This window comes from Rhinoderma darwinii, chromosome 13 (assembly GCF_050947455.1).
Source record: "Rhinoderma darwinii isolate aRhiDar2 chromosome 13, aRhiDar2.hap1, whole genome shotgun sequence".
In the NCBI taxonomy this organism is placed as follows: Eukaryota; Metazoa; Chordata; class Amphibia; order Anura; family Rhinodermatidae; genus Rhinoderma; species Rhinoderma darwinii.
In genome coordinates, this window is record NC_134699.1 from 70,583,602 (window position 1) to 70,599,731 (window position 16,130).

At 46.8% G+C, this 16,130-nt stretch overlaps 1 protein-coding gene across 1 annotated transcript in view; it reads left to right on the plus strand.

Annotated features, from left to right (window-relative positions):
* Positions 1-16,130, plus strand: part of LOC142665554 (uncharacterized) — a 183,625-nt gene that overhangs the window by 80,055 nt on the left and 87,440 nt on the right. Inside the window, exon 3 of the mRNA XM_075845259.1 lies at positions 12,353-12,435. Within this exon, the coding sequence (XP_075701374.1) occupies positions 12,353-12,435 (83 nt within the window). The remainder of the gene's footprint in view (positions 1-12,352; positions 12,436-16,130) is intronic.

A 16,130-nucleotide genomic window follows, 5' to 3' on the forward strand; every position in this document is an offset into this window, starting at 1 on the left:
TCCACCAGCAGAATAGTGAGTGCAGCTCTGGAGTATAATACAGGATGTAACTCAGGATCTGTACAGGATAAGTAATGTATGTACACAGTGACTCCACCAGCAGAATAGTGAGTGTAGCTCTGGAGTATAATACAGGATGTAACTCAGGATCAGTACAGGATAAGTAATGTAATGTATGTACACAGTGACTCCACCAGCAGAATAGTGAGTGCAGCTCTGGAGTATAATACAGGATGTAACTCAGGATCAGTACAGGATAAGTAATGTAATGTATGTACACAGTGACTCCACCAGCAGAATAGTGAGTGCAGCTCTGGAGTATAATACAGGATGTAACTCAGGATCAGTATAGGATAAGTAATGTAATGTATGTACACAGTGACTCCACCAGCAGAATAGTGAGTGCAGCTCTGCAGTATAATACAGGATGTAACTCAGGATCAGTACAGGATAAGTAATGTAATGTATGTACACAGTGACTCCACCAGCAGAATAGTGAGTGCAGCTCTGGAGTATAATACAGGATGTAACTCAGGATCAGTACAGGATATGTAATGTAATGTATGTACACAGTGACTCCACCAGCAGAATAGTGAGTGCAGCTCTGGAGTATAATACAGGATGTAACTCAGGATCAGTACAGGATAAGTAATGTAATGTATGTACACAGTGACTCCACCAGCAGAATAGTGAGTGCAGCTCTGGAGTATAATACAGGATATAACTCAGGATCAGTACAGGATAAGTAATGTATGTACACAGTGACTCCACCAGCAGAATAGTGAGTGCAGCTCTGGAGTATAATACAGGATGTAACTCAGGATCAGTACAGGATAAGTAATGTAATGTATGTACACAGTGACTCCACCAGCAGAATAGTGAGTGCAGCTCTGGAGTATAATACAGGATGTAACTCAGGATCAGTACAGGATAAGTAATGTATGTACACAGTGACTCCACCAGCAGAATAGTGAGTGCAGCTCTGGAGTATAATACAGGATATAACTCAGGATCAGTACAGGATAAGTAATGTATGTACACAGTGACTCCACCAGCAGAATAGTGAGTGCAGGTCTGAAACATTATTTAAGCTTCATGAGAAAAGGTAATTTTTTATAAAAACTACTGATCATTGACAAGTAATTTAGCCTCATTTACGTGGTCACAGATTCCCTTTTAATGCCTTGTTTACACAGTGCAGTTTTTCATGTCTTCTTTTTTTTTTTTTTTAAGCCAACTATATTTGAGTCCAGGAGAGGAGATACTTTGACATCTTTTATATATTTTTTCGGTTTCCTTTTAAGTTTTTGGCTTAAATACATAGAGAACCCACATGTAATCTTCTCCGTGTGAACGAGGTCTAAGGTTGTCACCATGAAGTGGATTGTGGAGTCGTCAGTGTATCATGATGGCTTGTAATTCATAGATCTATAAATATTATCCACCTTTAGGACTCTCTGGTGATCTGCACATTGAGCAGAACTGAGATGGGAGATCTTGGCACGGAGACAATTTTGAGACTTTTTTTGCAGACTCAGACATCAGCCCCTGCTGATCAGGATGGTAATTATCCCAAATAATGGACATCTGGTGCTGGCGCATCGTGCCGCTCCCCGTCTGCGCTCACATTGGAGTTTTCTGCAGACAAAGAAGACGGTTGCAGCTGATTTCTAGTTTATTTTCTTTTCCCTTTTTGTGTTTGTTTTTTAAAATTCTGAATATTTTTCTTCTCTTTCGTAACTTTCAATTAGTTTTGCAAGAATTATGGGAAATGTTCTACATTCGACCCCAAGAGGGCCCACAAATCTCTGTTATAGGGGCAGCCTTATTTACTAATGACAATGATGAGTGTTATCCATAACAGTGGGCAGTTGTACAGGATTAGAAAGACATGGCAGCCTTATCCCGAAAACAACTCCACACCTGTCCACAGCTTGTATGTGGTATTACAGCCCAGCCCCATTCAATTCAGTGGCACTTAGCTGCAATACCAGACACAAACCTATGGACAGGTGTGTTTCATATCTGGAAGAAAGCAGCCATGTTTTTCCAATCGTAGTCAACCCCTTGAAGGTTAAACCCGAGGCTTGATAGTCAGGGGTTCATTTGCTCTGGCGGTTAGGGGTTCTTTTGCTCTGGTGGTCAGGGGTTCCTTTGCTCTGTCGGTCAAGGGTTCCTTGGCTTTGTCCGTCATTGGTTCCCTTTGCTTTGTCCGTCATTGGTTCCCTTCGCTTTTGTGGTCAGGGTGTTCCATTTGCTTTTGTGGTCAGGGGGTTCCCTTTGCTTTTGTGGTCAGGGGGTTCCCTTTGCTTTGGTGGTCAGTGGGTTCCCTTTGCTTTGGTAGTCAGGGGGTTCCCTTTGCTTTTGTGGTCAGGGGGTTCCCTTTGCTTTGATCATGGGTTCCCTTTGCTTTGGTGGTCAGGGGGTTCCCTTTGCTTTGGTGGTCAGGGGGTTCCCTTTGCTTTGGTGGTCAGGGGGTTCCCTTTGCTTTGGTGGTCAGGGGGTTCCTTTTGCTTTGGTGGTCGGGATTCCCTTTGCTTTGGTGGTCAGGGGGTTCCCTTTGCTTTGGCGGTCAGGGGGTTACCTTTGCTTTGGTGGTCAAGGGGTTCCCTTTGCTTTGGCGGTCAGGGGGTTCCCTTTGCTTTTGTGGTCGGTGTTCCCTTTGCTTTGATCATGGGTTCCCTTTTCTTTGGTGGTCAGGGGGTTTCCTTTGCTGTGGCGGTCAGGGGGTTCCCTTTGCTGTGGCGGTCAGGGGGTTTCCTTTGCTGTGGCGGTCAGGGGGTTTCCTTTGCTGTGGCGGTCAGGGGGTTCCCTTTGCTGTGGCGGTCAGGGAGTTCCCTTTGCTGTGGCGGTCAGGGGGTTCCCTTTGCTGTGGCGGTCAGGGGGTTCCCTTTGCTGTGGCGGTCAGGGGGTTCCCTTTGCTTTGGCGGTCATTGGGTTCCCTTTTTGCTTTGGCGGTCTGGAGCGTCTGCTGTGTGGTAAACTAATGATGTGCACCCCATTGTTTGCAGTCCCACCCAGGCAACAATCAATCTACCAATTTTCAGTGATTTGACTAATTCCAGTAGACATCCAGAATGACACCCTCATAGACCAAGAATGAAAGACCGCTTGTTCAGAAAGCAGTGTTCTGAAATGTCTAGTGTACGGCCGGCTTCCCTCCCCCATGCTTTACAGTGCAGCCCTTTAGATTGACTTTTTATAAGCACAAGCTCAGCAGGTAGTCAGTACATGGGGAGCTGGTCGCAATTACATCAAGAACAAAATAGACTTCTACTAAACCACAACAGAAGATGATTGGAGGGGCGGGGCTTTAATAAGGGGAGGAGCCTGCAGAGTATCTTTATTATCTCATTTATCCCGCTGTGGTCACATTCTGGGTTATTGATCCGTTAATTTGTGTAATGTCCGTGCAGGTTATGGGCTTTGCGGGGTGATCGCTGTTGTCTGGCGTTTCTTGCTGTTTTTCTCCAGCTTTTCGTCCTTCGTTGTTTCTCATCTGTTTTGTGGTCAGAGTTTTATCTTAAGAGCCGGAAAAAAAGAGGCAAAATGTGTCCCTGGGGGATTCCCTCCATTAACACTGGCAATAACAATGCTCTCACATGTGAGACGGCTCGCTGCTCTGAGGCAACGGTGCTACTTAAAGAGGCAGCGAGAAGTGTGACCAGTGGAGTGATCGTGATCTCCACAGTGATCGACCTGGTCACAGATTTCAGTCTCCACGTTCCTCGTGAACCTCGTCAGCACTCTCGGGCGGGGGTCTACAGCATGTGTTGTATTGAGCGGTTCATGGGATACGTCTGGTCAGCGGGATCTACGGCTTCTTTATTCTTGATTTGTCAGTATGTAAGACTCCCCTGACGCGTGGCCCGGGACTCTAATAGGGGGGAGCAGTGGTTTCCTCCATGACGACACTCAGAAGAAAGATGGAAGGTCCATTATATTACACCGCAGTGCTACATTGTGGATGGAAATCTCAGGACTACCACGTGTTAGAGTGTCCGCCATAGTAACAGTGCCTTCTAGAGTGCCTGCCGGAGTAACAGGGTCTTCTAGAGTGCTCACCGGAGTAACAGTGTATTCTATAGTGCTCACCGTAGTAACAGGGTCTTCTATAGTGCCCGCCGGAGTAACAGTGTCTTCTAGAGTGCCCGCCGGAGTAAGTGCCTTCTAGAGTGCCCGCCGGAGTAACAGTGCCTTCTAGAGTGCTCACCGGAGTAACAGGGTCTTCTAGAGTGCTCACCGGAGTAACAGGGTCTTCTAGAGTGCCCGCCGGAGTAACAGTGTATTCTATAGTGCCCGCCGGAGTAACAGTGCCTTCAAGAGTGCCCGCCGGAGTAACAGTGCCTTCTAGAGTGCCCGCCGGAGTAACAGTGCCTTCTAGAGTGCCCGCCGGAGTAACAGTGCCTTCTAGAGTGCCCGCCGGAGTAACAGTGCCTTCTAGAGTGCCCGCCGGAGTAACAGGGTCTTCTATAGTGCCCGCCGGAGTAACAGTGTATTCTATAGTGCTCACCGGAGTAACAGTGCCTTCTAGAGTGCCAGCCGGAATAACAGTGCCTTCTAGAGTGCCCGCTATAATAACAGTGCCTTCTAGAGTGCCCGCCATAATAACAGTGCCTTCTGGAGTGCCCGCTATAAGTGCCTTCTAGAGTTCCCGCCGCAATAACAGTGCCTTCTAGAGTGCCCGCCGTAATAACACTGCCTGCTAGAGTCGCCGCCGTAATAACACTGCCCGCTGGAGTGCCCGCCGTAATAACACTGCCCGCTGGAGTGCCCACGGAGTAACCGTGCCTTCTAGGGTGCCCGCCGGAGTAACCGTGCCTTCTAGGGTGCCCGCCGGTGTAACCGTGCATTCTAGGCTGCCCGCCGTAATAACACTGCCTGCTAGGGTGCCCGCCGTAATAACACTGCCTGCTAGGGTGCCCGCCGTAATAGTGCCTTCTAGAGTGCCCACTAGAATAACAGTGCCTTCTAGAGTGTCACTTTGCCATGTTACTCCATAGAACCCAGATGTGAAGGAGATGACGTTGTACCATAGTTCTTGTAATGTTCTGGGCACTCTCCGTATTCCAGAAATGGAGAATGTTTCCTACGTGGTCAGACGTGGCGGTCCCTTTACGTGACACCATTGGTCATTCCTCGTGATCTGAATCGTCTGGTGTCATGGTGGGAGACGCTTCTCCTGCAGCTTTTGGTCATACGTGATGAGTGACACTTGTGATGTCCTTTTCTCCTGTTAGTGTGGACAGTCCTCAGACGGGCGGCAGGCGACCACGGACGGTCGCCTGGTTGTGTCTCTGGAGTGAGGAGCAGGTGGAGCGGACGTGCCGCGGGGATGCCAGGCTTAATCCACTGGAAATATTGATGTAGGAACAAGTCATTCTCCTGGAAAAGTGACGGCTTCGTTCTGGGGTTGGTCCTTGTCATCATTAGCGTGGCTGATCGGTGGCATCAATAACCGCCCGCGACAGCTGCTGCGACTGCTGGACCTCGTGACGCTCCTCGTTATTTGGGGTTCCACCGTTTCTTTTTGAGGCCTCTGAATCCGACATTTTGCTGTAGTCCTCATAGACGATCCTACGTCCGCACGTGAGTTCTGCGCCGTCCTGGAGAGGTTGATTGGCCGGCACGCACCCCTCCCCCTTCGTGACCCATTTTGTCCACTAATAAGCTGAGTTTTCTGGGTTTTACGTGGCAGGACATCTTAGTGATTGGGGTCTGCGGGGGATTAGCTCCGGGTTGAGTGATTGGGGTCATTTGGGATAATTCCCCCCGCTCTCGTTCAGCGCGTGCAGATGTTACACGTGCGGTGATCGGGATGACATGTGGGCGATCATGAGATCCCCGGCTGATTAGGGACGTGCCGCCGCTCGCTTCATTCCCCTTTAATTCATTAAATGTCGGCTTTTCCTTCCCAGAAGCCACTTCACATGTAGAGCATTTAGTGCCATCTGTCCCTGCCGTTCTCCGTGGCACCGCCGGGAGATTATCAGGATTGTTTCTGCCACAACCGGATTTTACACTGCAACGTGCTGACCCTGGTATTGGAGGTGCGGTGGGCGGGGGTGGCCCCGGGGGTCCACCTTCCTGCGCCCCCCATTAATGCCAGGAACGCCAGACGTAGAGTTGAATTATGAAAATAAATGAATGTCAATTGCGGCAAAAGATCCGGACACAAGACGCTCCTGCCGCATGACTGTCCACGCGCTGCAATGACCGTGGTCGGACTTGAGGGGTGATGTGGAGAGGGCGAAGCTCATGTCGCTGCGTTCATGGTCTGTATCTCATGGCCCCAATTTCCACAAGTGCCTTCTCTGGATGCAGCCTGCAGTGTAAAGAATGGAGGTTTTCACTGTGGTTGTCAGGGCTATGTCTAGGGACATGTTCACATACCCCCCCCCCATACTAGGTTCTCCTCCCACTGGTATTCTAGTGTTTATTACATGTATTCAGATGCTTCCATCTATATAGACAGGACTACCAGCCTCCATGCTTTACCCTGCAGGCGTCATCCAGACGCCTGAAGGATAGTAACACGTTCTATATGACTTCAGTCTTCATCAGAGTTGGGGGATTGTTTAGTAAAGCTGAACCCTGATGTGCGGTCGGGCCCCCTCCCCCGTCGCCGCGTTCATTGCTGCATGTGACGGCAGCGACTCTGCTATGCGCTCGGCATTCATCGGGAGTCACGACACGTAATAACGGCGGCACTTAATCCGCGCAGGTGTGAGAGAATTTTGGCTCTGAGGTGTGACCGCACCGATCGCGGCTCCATCTTATCGCACGCAGAAGACGCTGGGAGAATGTGCCCCCCGTCATTATAAGAGCCTGAAACGGCACGTGCCGGATCTAACCCCGCCTCCTCATTTACATACAGACTTATTATGTACGTTGTATTTATATCCAACGATCTTAACTTCTAGTTCTGACGCTGGCCACTAGAGCGCACAATCAGCTGACATGTCCTGTTTGCTGCAGCTCTATTCTGTGCTTTGCTGTATAGACTGGGGCAGATTCATGATATTACACTTTATTGTACTGCTGCAGGCCTAGATACGGCAGGATGGTCCCAGTATACAGAGATTAGGCACAGTATACAGCTCCGCTGTCACTTCCTGGCCTCTGGGGGAGGGGCAGTTCGCCATCACTTCCTGGGGACTGTATTAGTCTATGGACGCAGGCATTGTAGCCGTTCTACACGCCCTGCTGCACTGTGTATGCAGGAAGAGTGTGCGCCTCCAATATATCCTCCCCCGTACAGACAGGAAGTGTGCGCCTCCAATATATCCTCCCCCGTACAGACAGGAAGTGTGCGCCTCCAATATGTCCTCCCCCGTACAGTCAGGAAGTGTGCGCCTCCAATATGCCCTCCCCTGTACAGACAGGAAGTGTGCGCCTCCAATATGTCCTCCCCTGTACAGACAGGAAGTGTGCGCCTCCAATATGTCCTCCTCCGTACAGACAGGAAGTGTGCGCCTCCAATATGCCCTCCCCTGTACAGACAGGAAGTGTGCGCCTCCAATATGTCCTCCCCTGTACAGACAGGAAGTGTGCGCCTCCAATATATCCTCCCCCGTACAGACAGGAAGCGTGCGCCTCCAATATGTCCTCTGTACAGACAGGAAGTGTGCGCCTCCAATATGCCCTCCCCTGTACAGACAGGAAGTGTGCGCCTCCAATATGTCCTCCCCTGTACAGACAGGAAGTGTGCGCCTCCAATATATCCTCCCCCGTACAGACAGGAAGTGTGCGCCTCCAATATGCCCTCCCCCTTACAGACAGGAAGTGTGCGCCTCCAATATGCCCTCCCCTGTACAGACAGGAAGTGTGCGCCTCCAATATGTCCTCCCCTGTACAGACAGGAAGTGTGCGCCTCCAATATATCCTCCCCTGTACAGACAGGAAGTGTGCGCCTCCAATATATCCTCCCCCGTACAGACAGGAAGTGTGCGCCTCCAATATGTCCTCTGTACAGACAGGAAGTGTGCGCCTCCAATATGTCCTCTGTACAGACAGGAAGTGTGCGCCTCCAATATGCCCTCCCCTGTACAGACAGGAAGTGTGCGCCTCCAATATGTCCTCCCCTGTACAGACAGGAAGTGTGCGCCTCCAATATATCCTCCCCCGTACAGACAGGAAGTGTGCACCTCCAATATGCCCTCCCCCTTACAGACAGGAAGTGTGCGCCTCCAATATGCCCTCCCCCTTACAGACAGGAAGTGTGCGCCTCCAATATGCCCTCCCCTGTACAGACAGGAAGTGTGCGCCTCCAATATGTCCTCCCCTGTACAGACAGGAAGTGTGCGCCTCCAATATATCCTCCCCTGTACAGATAGGAAGTGTGCGCCTCCAATATGCCCTCTGTACAGACAGGAAGTGTGCGCCTCCAATATGTCCTCTGTACAGACAGGAAGTGTGCGCCTCCAATATATCCTCCCCTGTACAGACAGGAAGTGTGCACCTCCAATATGCCCTCCCCTGTACAGACAGGAAGTGTGCGCCTCCAATATGCCCTCCCCTGTACAGACAGGAAGTGTGCGCCTCCAATATGTCCTCTGTACAGATTGGAAGCGTGCGCCTCCAATATATCCTCCCCCGTACAGACAGGAAGCGTGGGCCTCCAATATGTCCTCCCCTGAACAGACAGGAAGTGTGCGCCTCCAATATGCCCTCCCCTGTACAGACAGGAAGTGTGCGCCTCCAATATGCCCTCCCCTGTACAGACAGGAAGTGTGCACCTCCAATATGTCCTCCCCTGAACAGACAGGAAGTGTGCGCCTCCAATATGCCCTCCCCTGTACAGACAGGAAGTGTGCGCCTCCAATATGCCCTCCCCTGTACAGACAGGAAGTGTGCGCCTCCAATATGTCCTCCCCTGTACAGACAGGAAGTGTGCGCCTCAGTGAAAAGATATAGGGGAACAGTTGAGTCATGGCTGCGCTCGGCTGCATGTAGTCTCCGACACAGTGACGTTCAGAGCGATGCTGTGTCACGTTTATTAATTACGGCGTATTTGGCAGTAAACGCTACGAGAAGATGATGATTCACAGGCAGAAGGAGCTTCTCTTCCATACTCTGCGCGGCTGCCGCCATCTGTCATTCTATATGAAGTGTCCTCCGAAAATGGGAGACGCCTGTAGACGCGCCGCCTCAGTGCCAGCGGGAATAGTCCTATAAATCACCACCGAGGGGGCGGATTGTAAGAAACGATTCAACATTTCCTGCTTACATAACCAATACATGTGCTGTGTTCCCAGAAACAACCAGCAGAATAGTGAGTGCAGCTCCGGAGTATAATACAGGATGTAACTCAGGAGCAGTACAGGATAAGTAATGTAATGTATGTACACAGTGTCTCCACCAGCAGAATAGTGAGTGCAGCTCTGGAGTATAATACAGGATGTAACTCAGGAGCAGTACAGGATAAGTAATGTAATGTATGTACACAGTGACTCCACCAGCAGAATAGTGAGTGCAGCTCTGGAGTATAATACAGGATGTAACTCAGGATCAGTACAGGATATGTAATGTAATGTATGTACACAGTGACTCCACCAGCAGAATAGTGAGTGCAGCTCTGGAGTATAATACTGGATATAACTCAGGATCAGTACAGGATAAGTAATGTATGTACACAGTGACTCCACCAGCAGAATAGTGAGTGCAGCTCTGGAGTATAATACAGGATATAACTCAGGATCAGTACAGGATAAGTAATGTAATGTATGTACACAGTGACTCCACCAGCAGAATAGTGAGTGCAGCTCTGGGGTATAATACAGGATGTAACTCAGGATCAGTACAGGATAAGTAATGTAATGTATGTACACAGTGACTACACCAGCAGAATAGTGAGTGCAGCTCTGGAGTATAATACAGGATATAACTCAGGATCAGTACAGGATAAGTAATGTAATGTATGTACACAGTGACTCCACCAGCAGAATAGTGAGTGCAGCTCTGGAGTATAATACAGGATGTAACTCAGGAACAGTACAGGATAAGTAATGTAATGTATGTACACAGTGACTCCACGAACAGAATAGTGAGTGCAGCTCTGGAGTATAATACAGGATGTAACTCAGGAACAGTACAGGATAAGTAATGTAATGTATGTACACAGTGACTCCACCAGCAGAATAGTGAGTGCAGCTCTGGAGTATAATACAGGATGTAACTCAGGATCAGTACAGTATAAGTAATGTAATGCAGAATAGTGAGTGCAGCTCTGGAGTATAATACAGGATGTAACTCAGGATCAGTACAGGATAAGTAATGTATATACACAGTGGCTCCATCAGCAGAATAGTGAGTGCAGCTCCGGAGTATAATATAGGATATAACTCAGGATCAGTACAGGATAAGTAATGTAATGTATGTACACAGTGACTCCACCAGCAGAATAGTGAGTGCAGCTCTGGAGTATAATACAGGATATAACTCAGGATCAGTACAGGATAAGTAATGTAATGTATGTACACAGTGACTCCACCAGCAGAATAGTGAGTGCAGCTCTGGGGTATAATACAGGATGTAACTCAGGATCAGTACAGGATAAGTAATGTAATGTATGTACACAGTGACTACACCAGCAGAATAGTGAGTGCAGCTCTGGAGTATAATACAGGATATAACTCAGGATCAGTACAGGATAAGTAATGTAATGTATGTACACAGTGACTCCACCAGCAGAATAGTGAGTGCAGCTCTGGAGTATAATACAGGATGTAACTCAGGAACAGTACAGGATAAGTAATGTAATGTATGTACACAGTGACTCCACCAACAGAATAGTGAGTGCAGCTCTGGAGTATAATACAGGATGTAACTCAGGAACAGTACAGGATAAGTAATGTAATGTATGTACACAGTGACTCCACCAGCAGAATAGTGAGTGCAGCTCTGGAGTATAATACAGGATGTAACTCAGGATCAGTACAGTATAAGTAATGTAATGCAGAATAGTGAGTGCAGCTCTGGAGTATAATACAGGATGTAACTCAGGATCAGTACAGGATAAGTAATGTATATACACAGTGGCTCCATCAGCAGAATAGTGAGTGCAGCTCCGGAGTATAATATAGGATATAACTCAGGATCAGTACAGGATAAGTAATGTAATGTATGTACACAGTGACTCCACCAGCAGAATAGTGAGTGCAGCTCCGGAGTATAATACAGGATGTAACTCAGGATCAGTACAGGATAAGTAATGTAATGTATGTACACAGTGTCTCCACCAGCAGAATAGTGAGTGCAGCTCTGGAGTATAATACAGGATGTAACTCAGGACCAGTACAGGATAAGTAATGTAATGTATGTACACAGTGACTCCACCAGCAGAATAGTGAGTGCAGCTCTGGAGTATAATACAGGATGTAACTCAGGATCAGTACAGGATATGTAATGTAATGTATGTACACAGTGACTCCGAAGCAGAATAGTGAGTGCTGCTCTGGAGTATAATACAGGATGTAACTCAGGATCAGTGCAGGATCAGTGCAGGATAAGTAATGTAATGTATGTACACAGTGACTCCACCAGCAGAATAGTGAGTGCAGCTCTGGAGTATAATACAGGATGTAACTCCGGATCAGTACAGGATAAGTAATGTATGTACACAGTGACTCCACCAGCAGAATAGTGAGTACAGCTCTGGAGTATAATACAGGATGTAACTCAGGATCAGTACAGGATAAGTAATGTAATGTATGTACACAGTGACTCCACCAGCAGAATAGGGAGTGCAGCTCTGGAGTATAATACAGGATGTAACTCAGGATCAGTACAGGATAAGTAATGTAATGTATGTACACAGTGACTCCACCAGCAGAACAGTGAGTGCAGCTCTGGAGTATAATACAGGATGTAACTCAGGATCAGTACAGGATAAGTAATGTAATGTATGTACACAGTGACTCCACCAGCAGAACAGTGAGTGCAGCTCTGGAGTATAATACAGGATATAACTCAGTATCAGTACAGGATAAGTAATGTAATGTATGTACACAGTGACTCCACCAGCAGAATAGTGAGCGCAGCTCTGGAGTATAATACAGGATATAACTCAGGATCAGTACAGGATAAGTAATGTAATGTATGTACACAGTGACTCCACCAGCAGAATAGTGAGTGCAGCTCTGGAGTATAATACAGGATATAACTCAGGATCAGTACAGGATAAGTAATGTAATGTATGTACACAGTGACTCCACCTGCAGAATAGTGAGCGCAGCTCTGGAGTATAATACAGGATAAGTGACTCTCCTGTTTATAAAGGGTATTGCCTTCAGTCTTCCTTCTCGTTATTATAACCCTCATCATCCTCACCTTCTTTGCTTTCTCGTTGCAGTTTGCTGTTTCGTGGTCCACAAGCGCTGCCATGAATTTGTCACGTTCTCGTGCCCCGGGGCAGATAAAGGGCCGGACACAGATGTAAGTACCGCTGTTAATGTACGGACCTGTCGGTGACTATTGTGCGTCCTTCATTATAAGTGTCGCGTCGTCTGTAGATTTGGACAATGATTGATGGCCGGAGAGCGCACAACTTTATATATTTCATGCGTCGTCGTCTTATCCGCGCCCATTTCTAGACACTCTTCAGAACTGTGGAGGTCGGGGTGAAGGGTATGAGTCTGCAGTGCAGGTTGTTTAGATCACAGAGGATTGTCTACACTGATACATTGTAACAAACCCTCAGCTGTGTGTGCAGGAAAGGTTTTAAGCCTTGAATATTTTCATTCACTGACAGTAAGCAGATAATGTTATGTGATTGAAACACCAAGTGGAACGATGAGGAGGCGTCATGTACCGGAGGCGTTTCTTTCTGCAGGAGGATGACTACTACACGGTGAAGCTGTGGCCACTGGGGGGCGCTCTGTATTTTAGCTGATTCTGTATAGCAGAGACGAGTGATGTGCCGGTTATAATGTGCTTCACCACCTCTGTATACTGCACGGTGTATATTTACCTGGGGTCGTCAGTGGGGGGCGCTGTGATTTATCCGGAGGTAATGAGGCCACTGGTCAGACCGGTGATAACGGACTCGGAGAGACCCCAGACATGACAGCCCCCGCCCTCCCGTAGTTCACAGTGTGAGGGATCGGTTACAGTCTGGAGGTCTCTACATTACAGCGGCTCTTGCTTCTTATCTCCATGACAACTATTTTGTTTGTCCCGTCCACATATAGAAATCATCCAGGTGCTTAAATTCTTCACTCTGCTTGCTGTCAGTGAATGGGTACATTAAGTGCTCATCTCCAATGCATGACACCTAGTCCTGCTCACATAGCGGAGTTTGTTTTAATTGTATCCAGTCTGGATCATCCTCTGAGACTCCAGACTGCTACATTGTAACAAACTTTCAGGGCTGCTGTGTTAAGCTCACAGAGGATTGTCTGCACTGATGCATTGTAACAAACCCTCAACTAGTATTAGGTCTGTACAGGTTTTCAGCCTCTGGATGGCAGCAAGAATAATCCCATTCACTGACAGCAGGCAGAGATTTTGAAAATGAGGAGACCGAAGTCTTGGGTTGGCACCCAGCTTTCCATACATCCTGAGTGACCTATAGATGAGCATTGTCACTGCCGCTCTATGTCCAGGAACCAGGAGGCTCAGGATGGGCAGAGCTGCCGGGAGGAGGAAGAGATTCCAATGTCCATTTTCTTTCCTCTCTGTGCTGGAAGGGGTTAATCTCCTGTGAGGTTGTCATGGCGCAGCTCGCAGAGCATTTGTTACAGTGTCATCCGTTCACTTGTTACATGTTGTACGCCTCGGGCTCATTGACTGCTGAATTATTAACAAGTGAGACGCGGGCGCAGAGAGGAAACGCGGTGCCAAGTCCTGTCCATGGGTATCATGGCGTCCCGCTGCTCCATTATAAAGAGCGATGCTCTGCAGCACAATAAAGTATCGCACGAGCCCAGAGAGCGCTCAGCCCGGGTATAAAAGATAATGAATCGGGGAATAAGATCTGTCCTCATGGGGGCGCCGCGCTCATAGATATATAACAAGGAAGGGGTACTGTGCGGCGTCCATATATACAGGAGAAGTGGTACTGTGCCGTGTATATATATATATACAGAATAATACAGATACTGAGAATTACACCCAGTATACAGGACAGGAGAAGTGGTACTGTGCAGTGTATATATACAGAATAATACAGATACTGAGAATTACACCCAGTATACAGGACAGGAGAAGTGGTACTGTGCAGTGTCTATATATATATACAGAATAATACAGATACTGAGAATTACACCCAGTATACAGGACAGGAGAAGTGGTACTGTGCAGTGTATATATATATATATACAGAATAATACAGATACTGAGAATTACACCCAGTATACAGGACATGAGAAGTGGTACTGTGCAGTGTATATATATACAGAATAATACAGATACTGAGAATTACACCCAGTATACAGGACAGGAGAAGTGGTACTGTGCAGTGTATATATATACAGAATAATACAGATACTGAGAATTACACCCAGTATACAGCACAGGAGAAGTGGTACTGTGCAGTGTATATATATACAGAATAATACAGATACTGAGAATTACACCCAGTATACAGGACAGGAGAAGTGGTACTGTGCAGTGTATATATATATACAGAATAATACAGATACTGAGAATTACACCCAGTATACAGGACATGAGAAGTGGTACTGTGCAGTGTATATATATACAGAATAATACAGATACTGAGAATTACACCCAGTATACAGGACAGGAGAAGTGGTACTGTGCAGTGTATATATATACAGAATAATACAGATACTGAGAATTACACCCAGTATACAGGACAGGAGAAGTGGTACTGTGCAGTGTATATACAGAATAATACAGATACTGAGAATTACACCCAGTATACAGGACATGAGAAGTGGTACTGTGCAGTGTATATATATACAGAATAATACAGATACTGAGAATTACACCCAGTATACAGGACAGGAGAAGTGGTACTGTGCAGTGTATATATATATACAGGAGAAGTGGTACTGTGCCGTGTATATATATATATATACAGAATAATACAGATACTGAGAATTATACCCAGTATACAGGACAGGAGAAGTGGTACTGTGCAGTGTATATATATACAGAATAATACAGATACTGAGAATTACACCCAGTATACAGGACAAGAGAAGTGGTACTGTGCAGTGTATATATACACAGAATAATACAGATACTGAGAATTACACCCAGTATACAGGACAGGGGAAGTGGTACTGTGCAGTGTATATACAGAATAATACAGATACTGAGAATTACACCCAGTATACAGGACAGGAGAAGTGGTACTGTGCAGTGTCCATATATACAGAATAATGCAGATACTGAGAATTACACCCAGTATACAGGACAGGAGAAGTGGTACTGTGCAGTGTCCATATATACAGAATAATACAGATACTGAGAATTACACCCAGTATACAGGACAGGAGAAGTGGTACTGTGCAGTGTATATATATACAGAATAATACAGATACTGAGAATTACACCCAGTATACAGGACAGGAGAAGTGGTACTGTGCAGTGTATATATATACAGAATAATACAGAAACTGAGAATTACACCCAGTATACAGGACAGGAGAAGTGGTGCTGTGCAGTGTGTATATATACAGAATAATACAGATACTGAGAATTATACCCAGTATACAGGACAGGAGAAGTGGTACTGTGCAGTGTATATACAGAATAATACAGATACTGAGAATTACACCCAGTATACAGGACAGGAGAAGTGGTACTGTGCAGTGTGTATATACAGAATAATACAGATACTGAGAATTACACCCAGTATACAGGACAGGAGAAGCGGTACTGTGCAGTGTCCATATATACAGAATAATACAGATACTGAGAATTACACCCAGTATACAGGACAGGAGAAGTGGTACTGTGCAGTGTATATATATACAGAATAATACAGATACTGAGAATTACACCCAGTATACAGGACAGGAGAAGTGGTACTGTGCAGTGTCCATATATACAGAATAATACAGATACTGAGAATTACACCCAGTATACAGGACAGGAGAAGTGGTACTGTGCAGTGTATATATATACAGAATAATACAGATACTGAGAATTACACCCAG